Genomic DNA, 11,881 nt, shown 5'->3' with positions numbered 1-11,881 from the left:
GTGGGGGGGGGGGGGGGGGGTGGTGAACCATAGAAACGTCCGTTGACCTCGGGTGCGATTTTCTGGTTTTGGGGTGAGCGCAGCCAGAAAATTCCACCCAATATTTCTTTGCTCTACCCCTTCATTTTGTTCAGTTGCATGTACGGTCTGACTTTCAGTCTAAATTTTCTTGGGTGCTGATTGGCTTACTGTGTATTTCCAGAAGTTCTCTAATATGTACAATACATGGTATATTTTAAAGTGGAGAGATAACTCCCTGGCCTAGAAATTCAGTTCTGTGCATTTTCAGACACCAAGGGCAAAAGGGGTGCAGTCCTTGGGACTGAATGGTGAAGTTCAATCTTGGACTTCAGGCTTCAATTCCATAAACCAGGGTATCAGCCCCTTAAACTCCGCAGCTCACCTGAAAAGTCTCCTTGAAGGTCAGGGTGTAGTAATGCTAGCAGCAGACCTGAAGTGCGGCACAGCGCCAGGGACCCGGGTTCGATTTCCCGGCTTGTCTGTCTGTGCAGAGTTTGCACTTCTCCCCGTGTCTGCGTGGGTTTCCTCCCACACTCTAAGAATGCACGGGTTGGGTTGATTAGCCGTGCTAAATTGCCCCTTAGTGTCAGGGGGACTAGCAGGGTAAATACGTAGGGTTACGGGGATAGGGCCTGGGTGGGACTGTTGTTGGTGCAGGCTCAATGGGCTGAATGGCCTCCTTCTGCACTGTTGGGATTCTATGAGTAAAGATGGTGATGACCAGAGTCCTTTGGTGGGAGGAGGGCTGGGCAGTACAATTGTCAGTGCAGGCAGCATGGGAAAGCTTTCTTGAGAGTGGACACTTAGAAGCCAGTGAGGTGAAGTGTCATTGGCTGGGGTGGAGGAGTGATTGGGGACAGGGAGACCTTGGTTGAGCTGGGCGCAATTACTGACTGAGAATTGAGGCTTGGAGGAGATTGGGCCTCAGGCCAGGGCTACACAATTGGTCATGTTGGAGGGAATCAATAGCCAGCCGGAGGACAGGTTTGCCTGCCCGTTTAAGGTGATTGGTCAGCTGTGGCAATTGATGGCTGGATTGGAGGGTGGGGTGGTGGTGAAATTGGCCAGTAAGGTGGGAGTTTTGCAGACATCACTTTCTGTATGTAGAATTAGGAATTGCATTCTGTCCCTACCGAGTGTTTCCAGAATTTTGCACATTCAGATTCAGAGGGGGTCTTTCAACACATTAGTGCCCCCTGGTGCTATGTTAGTTCAGCACATGGAAGGTGAAATACTGTGATATCTGAGAATAAAGGACGGGGCGTGCAAGAATAATAAAAACTATAAATTGTGACTGATAGTTTCAGTGATGCAACAACATTTGGATTTTAAACATTGCATATACAATAAATGTATTTTTAGAACTCAATTGCTCTCCAGACATCTGTGTCCACGTTCAAGAATAACAACAGAGAATTTTTGGAGTTGCAACTTTATTTCTATGAACAGGGCTAACTTTAATTAATATTAGTTACAAAACGGTGTGTCAAAGAAATGCACATTTTGTGTATTTCTTCTCTGGAATATTTCAGCATTTTGTTCTACTCTTCGGCTGCCTAATGTGAAAAAGAAAATGCAATTAAGTGATACAATGACAAAAGTGCTTTTAAAATATGATTAACATACTAGAAAATCAACCCAATACTTAGAATAAACTGCAGTTACACTAAAAGATATCAGTCTCAGACGATATTTATTCAATGCAATGCTCAGCTGCAGGTCCTGAATGATACAGCTAGTGCATCTTGCAGCATCAAAAAGGAATTTAAAATGTGCAATAAATGTGATTTGTGCTACCTCAGTGCAAACTTCATAAGATGCAAGACTACTTTTTCTTTGGTGTCATGCCTGTTTCGCAGAGTCTACTCTGATTTTGTGTTGCCATGTACTCAAATGGCTTTTCCTTGATGGGGTAGTGTAAGTAGCTGTATTGTAATGCAGTATTTATTATGTAACTTAATCTGTTTTTAAATTACTTGCTTCACCTTGCCAGCACCAACATCACGGCTTTTAGCCCGAAATTTGTTGACTTGGGTTTCTGCTATATCGGCACGCTCTTCAGCCTCTTCTAGCTCATGCTGGACCTTCCTAAACTTGGCGAGATGCATATTGGCTTGCTCCTCCTAAAGAAAATACATACAAGAAATATCAGTGCAAAATATTTCGCATTGCTTAAAATTGATGAATAGTCACTGAAAAGTGCATTTAAATGAAGAACAAAGAAACAGTAAATAGTAAATACACTTTTGCAACAGAATAACTTACAAGATCGTGATTGAGCTCAAGATAGAATTTTAGGTAAGGGGCCTTTGGTTTTAAGTGCTGACTTGTGCGAGGACTTGAAAATTTGAGAATACAATGGATCATCAATCTGAGATTGATCATGGAGTTCCCAAACCATCACAAAGTCCCTGAAAATCAGCAGCTACACAGTGGAGTTCCTGTGCCAAGACAAATTCAGTCAGAACGTGGCAGCTATAAGGGCATTAGATTGGTTTCCTTTGAGAACAATTGGCAAGGCCACTTTTTCTCATTGTTTACATAGTTGCTAATTTAGGTGGAGCTCAGAGAGCAACATTTGTTTAGCACAAAAGCAAAATACTTCAGTTCGTGGAATTTGAAATAAAAACACAAACTGCCAGAAATACGCAGCATAAGACCATAAGGTATAGGAGCAGAATTAGATCACTCGGCCCATCGGGTCTGCTCTGCCATTCAATCATGGCTGATATTTTTCTCATCCCTGTTCTCCTGACTTTTCCCCATAACCTCTGATCCCCTTATTAATCAAGAATCTATCTATCTCTGTCTTAAAGGCACTCAATGAGCTGGCCTCCACAGCCTTCTGCGGCAAAGAGTTCCACAGATTCACCACTCTCTGGCTGAAGAAATTTCTCCTCATCTCCTCATTTAAAGGATCGTCCCTTTAGCCTGAGGTTGTGTCCTCTGATTCTAGTTTTTCCTACCAGTGGAAACATCCTTTCCATGTGCACTCTATCCAGGCCTCGCAGTATCCTGTAAGTTTCAATAAGATCCCCCCTCATCCTTCTAAATTCCAATGAGTACAGACCCAGAGTCCTCAACCGTTCCTCATATGACAAGCCCTTCATTCCAGGGGTCATTCTTGTGAACCTCCTCTGGATCCTTTCCAAGGCCAGCACATCCTTCTTTAGATACGGAGCCCAAAACTGTTCACAATACTCCCAATGGGATCTGACCAGAGCCTTATACAGCCTCAGAAGTACATCCCTTCTCTTGTATTCTAGCCCTCTCGACATGAATGCTAACATTGCATTTGCCTTCCTAACTGCCAATTGAACCTGCACGTTAACCTTAAGAGAATCTTGAACAAGGACTCTCAAGTCATTTTGTGCTTCTGATTTCCTAAGCATTTTCCCATTTAGAAAATAGTCTATGCCTCCTTTCCTCCTTCCAAAGTGCGTAACCTCACACTTTTCCACATTGTATTCCATCTGCCAATTCTTTGCCCACTCTCCTAACCTGTCCAAGTCCTTCTGCAGCCCCCCTGCTTCCTCAATAGTACCTGTCCCTCTACATATCTTTGTATCATCTGCAAACTTAGCAACAGTGCCTTCAGTTCCTTCTTCCAAATTGTTAACGTATATTGTGAAAAGTTGTGGTCCCAGCACCGACCCCTGAGGCGCACCACTAGTCACCGGCTGCCATCCTGAAAAATACCCCTTTATCCCCACTCTCTGCCTTCTGCCAGTTAGCCAATCCTCTATCCATGCCAGGATCTTACCCTTAACACCATAGGCACTTAATTTATTTAACAGTCTCCTATGCGGCACCTGATGAAAGGCCTTCTGGAAATCTAAATAAATCACGTCCACTGGTTCTCCTTTATCAAACTTCCTTGTTACCTCCTCAAAGAACTCTAACAGATTTGTCAGACATGACCTCCCTTTGACAAAGCCGTGCTGACTCAGTCCTACTTTATCACGCACTTCTAAGTACTCCGCAATCTCATCTTTAATAATGGACTCTAAAATCTTGCCAATGACCAAAGTCAGGCTAACCCGCCTGTAATTTCCCGTCTGCTGCCTCCCTCTCTTCTTAAACAATGGTGTTACATTAGCTACTTTCCAGTCCTCTGGGACCCTCCCTGAGTAGGGAATTAATGTTTTGGGCCAATATGCTTTCATCAGATGAAAGTCATCGACTTAAAACATTAAATTTGTTTCTCTCTAGATGCCTGCTGGGGACTTACAATATTTTTTGTTTTGTTTATCACATCATTGCTTCTCCTACATTAATGCAGCTATTGGAGAGCTGCCTGTTAATCCAAATGTACATGCCTTGCAACTGAAATTCATTTGTCTATGTGTGCACCTCACATAGTGAGAGGAGAACCACTTAAGAATTATTGAAGGAGTGTGCTTGTGGCCAGAATCAATAAGCCTGAAATGTGATGAGAAAAGCATTAACTCTGGTTTGCTACTGATGGGGGAAAATTGATGGGCGTTAATGTCCAAGCTGTTAATGGCATGAGGTACGTCAGTGATGGCATGCTATGCCTTAGTCTATTCCCCAAGTACTTTTTGCAAGATAATATTTATATATATATAAAAATCAAGAGCAGAAGTCCCCAGAGGAGTATTAAAGAAACAAAGAATGAAATAATGATCAGGCACCTGGGAAACAACATAAAATTCCCAAAGAGGTGCAGGAGATAATGAAAGAAAAATAGGAGTTCTCTGAAGGCAGGAGCTCAGCTTGATGTCTGGAAATGTTACTTTGACATTACAGAAAGGAGAGAAATAAGAAATTTAAAATTACTACAACTATGGCGGTTAAACCCGAGGGTTTAATTCAGAACGCCATCAGAGGTCATCTAAAGAGCCAGAGGTCATAAAGATTGGTCAGGATGGATTCAGGAAATAATCATGTCTCCCAAAGCTGCTGGAATTCTTTGAGGAGCAACTAAATTACAAGACGAAGGTCTTCTAATGACATAAAAGAGCTTACTTGGCTTTGACTAATTTTTAAAAAGTCAATTAGCAGGGGACTTGTAACAAAGTCATGTGACAGGAAGCTGAATGATCAATGAGAAAGCTGTGAATGAGAGCAGGGATTGTGGAGATTCACAGGTCTCTGTTGAGTCCTCTGTTGTTCACAATGTTTGAAAATAATATGGTTGGGCAATTTTTCTTGTAATATAATAAAATTTACTCTTAGTGTGGCCAGATGGCAAATATAAGGATAATAAAAAGAATCAAAAGATCTAAATTAAGTAATAGCAGCTGTATTTAAAAGTAGGTAAATGTAAAATAATGCATATTGAAACAATGCAGTAAATACAGAAATGTTGAAAGGGTGTCTTATCGGCAAAGTTAAAGAAGGAAATGTTAGGTTGTGATTATCAAGAATTCATTGTAGATTTTCTGTAATTATTGTGAAACCCATCCACCAAATCAATCAAATAATAAGATATGTGCTAAGGTTTAGTTAATGCTAAATTGAGAGAAGTTATTCTAGTTTGAAGCAGATCACTGAAAATGCTTTTGGAATGTTATGGGCAATTTTTGGCACCCTGCCTCTCAAATTACACTGATACAGCAGCTTCAGATAAGTGAAGCAGGTTAACTGCAACTCAGGGCTCTTTTCTATAAGGATTCACTCACAATTATGGATTTTTCATTAGGCAGAAGAAATTTTAGGGACATGGTTCATGTCTTCAAAATGTTGACATTAATATAAGATTTAGGCTGCAAGCATAGAATTAGAAGAACTGTTTAAAGTTTAGGAGCCTAAAGCTGACTCTCAACAAAGCATTTGGCTATTAGTGCATTCAAAAAGGGTCTGATTAATTAATGGCTGGTTGGAGACTGGAAAGGAGGTTAGCGCAATAACCAAGATGATTGTAATCTCTTTATTCAAGAAGGGCGGGAGGCAGAAAACAAGAAATTACAGAATCATGGAATCCCTACAGTGCAGAAGGAGGCCATTCGGCTCATCAAGTCTGCACCAACCACAATCCCAACCAGGCCTTATTTACCCTGTAACCGCACATATTTACCCTGTTAATCCTCTGACCTGAGGATCAATTTAGCATGGCCAATCAACCTAACCCGCACATCTTTGGACTGTGAGAGGAAACCGGAGCACCCGGAGAAAACCCACGTACATACGGAGAGAATGTGCAAACTCCGCATAGACAGTGGCCCGAGGCCGGAATTGAACCCGGGTCCCTGGCGCTGTGAGGCAGCAGTGTTAATTAACCACTGTGCCATCGTGCCAATTAACTTGACGTCTGTTGTAGGAAAGGTGTTAGAATTGATCGTTAAGGAGGTTATAGCTGGGAACTTAGAGAAACTCAAGGTAACCGTGAAGAGTCAGCATGGTTTTGTTAAAGGGACACTATTTTTAACCAATTTATTGGTTCTTTGAAAGAGTAATGTCTGCTGTGCATAATGGGAAGCCTGTGAATGTGCTGTACTTGGATTTCCGGAAAGCATTTTTAAAAAACCTCATGGTGTAGGGGGCAACATATCAGCATGGATAGAAAATTGGCTGGCCTTTTCTGATTGGCATGATGTGATGAGTGAAAAGCCACAGGGGTATGTGCAGGTGCCTCAACTCTTACAATTTATTTTTCACAGTGCTAACCACTGTGCCACCTTGGGGCGGCGCTGTAGCACAGTGGTTAGCACTGCTGCCTCACAGCAGCCAGGGACCTGGGTTCGATTCCTGGCTTGGGTCACTGTCTATGTGGAGTTTGCACCTTCTCCCCGTGTCTGCGTGGGTTTGCTCTGGTTTCCTCCCACAGTCCAAAGATGTGCGGGTAGGTGGATTGCGGGTAGTGTCAGGGGGACTAGATAGGGTAAATGCATGGGGTTACGGGGATAGGGCCTGGGTGGGTTTGTGGTCGGTGCTGACTCGATGGGCCAAAAGGTCTCCTTCTGCACTGTAGGATTCTATATCAATGACTTTTATGAGGGGTGTAAAGGCATGGTAGTTAAATTTGTAGATTACACAAAGATAGGCAGGAAAGTATGTTGTGAAGTGGACATAAGGAGGTTGGAGACAGGTATGGGTGGGTTGACTGAGTGGGCAAAAATCTGGCAGATGGAATATAATGTGGGAAAATATGAAGTTTTCACATTGACAGAAAAAATAAAAAAAGCAGAGTAGTATTTAAATGGAGAATTCTGAGGCACAGAGGGATCTCGGTGTTCTAGTGCATGAGTCACAAAAAGTTAGTTTGAAGGTACAGCAAGTAATTAAAGAGGTTAATGGAATGCTAGCCTTTATTATAAAAGAAAGTGAACATAAAAGTAAGGATGTTATGCTTCAGCTATGCAAGCCATTGGCAACTCAAATATTGCATGCAGTTTAGGTCTCTTTATTTCAGGAAGGATGCAAATGCATTGAGGGCAGTTTGGAGGAGGTTCACTAGATTGATACCTGAAATGAACAAGTTGTCTTATAAGGAAAGTTTAGGCAGGCTGGGCTCATTTCCACTGGAGTTTAAAAGACTAAGGGATGATTTCATTGAAATATACAAGGTCTTGAACAAAATTGTCAAGGTGGACGTGGAAAGGCCGTTTCCTCTTGTGGGTGAGTCCAGAACTAGGGAGCACTATTGTAAAATTAGAGGTCACCCTTTTAGGACAAAGATGAAGAGGAGTTTTTTCTCTCAGAGGGTTGTGTGACTTAGGAATTCACTGCCTCAGAAGGTGATGGAGGCAGGGTCATTGAATATTTTTAAGGCGGAAGTAGATATAATCGTGTTAGGCAAGGGAATCAAAGATTATCGGAGTAGATAGGAATGTGGAATTCGAAACATACACAGATCAGCCATGATTTTACCAAATGACTGAGCAGACTCGAGGGGCCAAATTGTCTACTTCTGCCTCTATTTGGAATGTCCATATCTATCACTTATAACACAGACCAGGTTAATTTGTGCTTTTGACATTAGGATGGAGGCAGAAATATGTGTAAAACAGAATGAGGTGTGGCTAAATGGTACAGATGGGGCAAAAGATAAACTTTGCCTTTAGGCTTCTTTAGGAACTAGGGAGAATTTAGAACATTCCTTTGAGGATAAACTAGACAAGTATATTTCTTACTAAGGCAATTTATCTATAGCTTGTGGAAAGAGAGGCTTGATGAGCCGAATGGTCTTCACTCATCTAATATTTTCTTACATAAACATGAGTTGGTGATGATTGGTGGATACGGTAACTGTTGGATATTCTTTGTAGCTGTTATTAAAAAAACGATTGAACAACCTTACTATAAATTTTTATAAGATAATTTCATTAAAATATTTTAAAAGAAATACAAATACACTTGGACATATACATATATATGTATATATATTATCTTTGAAATTTAAAAGGAAGAATTACTTACAGTTTCTTCACATTGTCTCTTGTAGGCTTTAACCTTTAACTGCAGTTTATCAACCAAGTCCTGCAGTCTCAGAATATTCTTTCTATCTTCATCTGACTGAGAATAGTACAAAAGAGCAAAACTTATTTATATATCAGAAAACAAATAATTAGACTTGGATGACAATATATTGTGCTTATGCAGATAAGAAGATTGTACAGAATTCTGAAATTAGCACCAGAGAAAACTACAATACCTGATAGGACAGCTCCTTGACTCTTCTTTCATATTTGCGAACACCTTTGGTGGCATCATTGCTCCGTTTCTGCTCAGCTTCCAATTCATTTTCCAACTCACACACCTAAACCAGTCACCAATTTGTAGTAGTTGTTTTATCAGCATGTAAATTCTACACTGATTTTTCAAATTATTATTTCCTCCAAGTTATTTCAATACAACTTGTATTCAATAATATTGCTGAGCATAACATAGTCATGCCACTTACCCTAGCCTCCAGTTTCTGGAGCTGTTTCTTTCCTCCTTTCATTGCCAGCTGCTCAGCCTCATCCAGGCGATGCTGCAGGTCCTTCACTGTCTGCTCAAGGTTCTTCTTCATTCGTTCAAGGTGAGCACTGGTATCCTGTTCCTTCTTCAGCTCTTCAGCCATCATGGCAGCCTTATAACCGTGAGGTAATGGAGCAAATCATTATTCAAGCTCAAACTTGAAATAGTATGAACAAAGTAATTGAGTGTGACAAATCACCATTTGTGAAAATGTGAACATGTAATTAAGTTAACTTGTGGCTTACATCTGTGATAGCCTTCTTTGCTTTATCTTCAGCATTCCTCGATTCCTGAACTGTGTCCTCCATTTCAGTTTGGAGATGATTCAGATCAGCATCCAGCTTCTTCTTGGTGTTGATGAGACTTGTGTTCTGCAAGGAAAGTCAGTCTGTAAGAATATGTTTTGTAAAATCTGTAAACTATTAGACTGCACTTCTATTTGGTCCAAAGTTGACAGTGCGAGGACAAACCTGAGCATGCAGCAGCTGTACTCTCTCAGTGACATCAATCAGCTCCTGTTCAGCCAACTTGCGAGATCTATCTGTCTGTTCCAGTGCTGCTCTCATTTCTTCAATCTCAGCCTGCTGCAAGCCACTTCTGCGCTCAACCATAGCCAATTGCTCCTTCAAGTCTTCCTGGCCTCTGACAGCATCATCCAGACGTAACTGGGTATCCTATTTCCAACATAGATGTATTAGAATGTAAACTTTTATTGGAAACCAACCACTTACATTGTTTGCAACATTTACAGCAGGTTGCAGTGAATAAGTTTTCTTCTAACTTTTTATTCAAAATGCTTACAATTTGATTACCTAAAGGCACTGGCAAGCTTGCTTTCACCAATTGTTTTTAAATGTGATTACATGAAAACCAAACAGAAATGCTCTATGAAACAGACCTTTAGTTGACCCTGCAGGTTTCTGAGATGTTTCTGAGCTTCAGAAGCCTGACGGTTCGCATGTCCCAACTGAATCTCCATTTCATTCAGATCACTCTCCATTTTCTTTTTTACTCTTAGAGCATCATTTCTGCTCCTGATTTCAGCCTCCAAGGAGCTCTGCATTGTGTCTACAACCCTCTGATGGTTCCTCTTCAGCTGGTCGATCTCCTCATCTTTCTCTGCAATTTTCCTGTCAACTTCAGATTTGATTTGGTTCAGTTCTAGCTGAACACGGAGGATCTTGCTCTCTTCATATTCCAGAGAAGCCTGCAAAAGGGTATCATCTATGTCACCCATTTGTAGTTATAAGAATTGTATGAGTTACAATGACAGGATATGTTAGCTTTTAATTATGTAATTGGATGCGATAACTGTTAAACTGTTATTTTAAGAGCGATAATTTGAACTGCTTAATATCAAGAGCCCTTACACTTCAGATACCAGAGTTTGAAATATGCAACTAGATTATGCATGATGGCTCAACACACCAACATCCTCACTGTTTCGGGGTCCCAACCCCATTCCAAGAGGGAAGCAGTGACGGGATAATGATTTTCCCGGAAGTTGGCCCGAATCAGCTACTGACTAGGTTGCCGGGCCCTGCCTGCTCCCTCATCAGCAAAATCACCGACTGTCGGAATGGCGTCTGGAGAGGAGCATGACTGTCAGTGTTGGAAAATTAACTGGCTGCCTGCCTCAGTTCCCACTCCCATTTGGCCACCAAAGTCCTCCATCATGTATTAATAATTATGACCGTGCCTTGTCAGGGTTATGGATCTAGGCAGGATGTCCCCATGGTGAGCAATCAGGGATTACTTCAATGATTCCTATCTGTTTACTTTGCTACTTCAACAATGAATAGAAAATTAACATTAGAATGAGAATATATGAAAAAAGGGTTGCGGTCTGAGTTTTAAAGGTTTAGTAATTTGTATCGCAGAAAGTGTGATTCATATGGATCAAATCTATTAAATGCTGCCATGATTGAACAATTTAGATCTTGCCCAAAGTTAAGTAATTTTGATTCTTAAAAGATCATTCACAAAATCCTCTTAAGGAGTACTGTTCAGTGCATGAGTTGGTGATGTCTTTCAAATGAGCAAAGTGATTTTTTAAAAATCCAATACATTTAAACTAATTCTGCAGCACTATTGCCTCCAAAAATAAATTAACCAATAGACATTCTGTGGCTTTCCCCCGACCTCTCTTCCTGTGTGATCTGTGTGCCCTTCTCATTCTTTAGTTTAGTTTATTGATCAGTGTCACAAATAGGCTTACATTAACACTGCAAAGAAGTTACTGTGAAAATCCCCCAGAAGCCACACTCCAACGCCTGTTCGGGTACACCGAGGGAGAATTTAGCATGGCCAATGCACCCAACCAGCACGTCTTTGAGAGAGTGGAAGGGAACCTGAGCACCTGGAGAAAACCCACACAGACACGGGAGAATGTGCAGACTCCGCACAGACAGTGACCCAAACCGGGAATTGAACCCGGGTCCCTGGTGCTGTGAGGCAGCAATGCTAACCGCTGTGCCACCATGTGATCCACTGACCTCTCTCTCTTTTGCTCTCTTTTGTCATGTTTTCTTCCCTCTCTAATCATTGGAAATAGGCCCACCTTTTGTACCAATTTAAAGAAAAATTTAAAGGGTCAAGGGTATAAAGATCAGGGAGCAAGATACTCTTTTTTACCATTTTGTGCAGCTGATAGAAAGGAGAATGGGACCTAATGTTATTCAGAGTGCACTGAGTCAGAGAATTATATAATATTTACAGCACAGTAGGAGGTCATTCAACCCATCAAGTTCTCGCAGGAGTGACTCATCTCGACCCACTCACCTGCCTTTTTCCAATAGATCTGCAATTTTTTCTCTTCAGATATAATTCTCTTCTCAATTCTCTTTTGAAAGCCTCAACTAAATATGCTTCCAAACATACTCAGGCAGCGCACTCCAGATCCTAATGAATCAACGTGTACAAAGGTCTTTTCTCA

At 41.3% G+C, this 11,881-nt stretch overlaps 1 protein-coding gene and 1 long non-coding RNA gene across 2 annotated transcripts in view; one reads left to right on the top strand and one right to left on the bottom strand.

Moving 5' to 3' along the window:
• Window positions 1-1,442: 1,442 nt before the first annotated feature.
• The window catches only part of LOC144501538 (myosin-4-like), a 38,097-nt gene continuing 27,658 nt past the window's right edge, over window positions 1,443-11,881 (bottom strand). Inside the window, exons 31-38 of the mRNA XM_078225359.1 lie at window positions 9,845-10,153; window positions 9,417-9,620; window positions 9,192-9,317; window positions 8,888-9,058; window positions 8,639-8,743; window positions 8,404-8,499; window positions 2,007-2,144; window positions 1,443-1,577 (exon numbers count right to left, since the gene is read on the bottom strand). Of these exons, the coding sequence (XP_078081485.1) occupies window positions 1,563-1,577; window positions 2,007-2,144; window positions 8,404-8,499; window positions 8,639-8,743; window positions 8,888-9,058; window positions 9,192-9,317; window positions 9,417-9,620; window positions 9,845-10,153 (1,164 nt within the window). The 3' untranslated portion in view covers window positions 1,443-1,562. The remainder of the gene's footprint in view (window positions 1,578-2,006; window positions 2,145-8,403; window positions 8,500-8,638; window positions 8,744-8,887; window positions 9,059-9,191; window positions 9,318-9,416; window positions 9,621-9,844; window positions 10,154-11,881) is intronic.
• Window positions 9,199-11,881, top strand: part of LOC144501556 (uncharacterized) — a 117,433-nt gene continuing 114,750 nt past the window's right edge. The window contains exons 1-2 of the long non-coding RNA XR_013499150.1: window positions 9,199-9,328; window positions 9,429-9,575. This is a non-coding gene — a long non-coding RNA (uncharacterized LOC144501556). The remainder of the gene's footprint in view (window positions 9,329-9,428; window positions 9,576-11,881) is intronic.

This window comes from Mustelus asterias, chromosome 12, assembly GCF_964213995.1.
Source record: "Mustelus asterias chromosome 12, sMusAst1.hap1.1, whole genome shotgun sequence".
Taxonomy (NCBI): domain Eukaryota; kingdom Metazoa; phylum Chordata; class Chondrichthyes; order Carcharhiniformes; family Triakidae; genus Mustelus; species Mustelus asterias.
The sequence above is the reverse complement of the archived record's forward strand: the minus strand, read 5'-3'. Positions and strand labels throughout refer to the sequence as shown.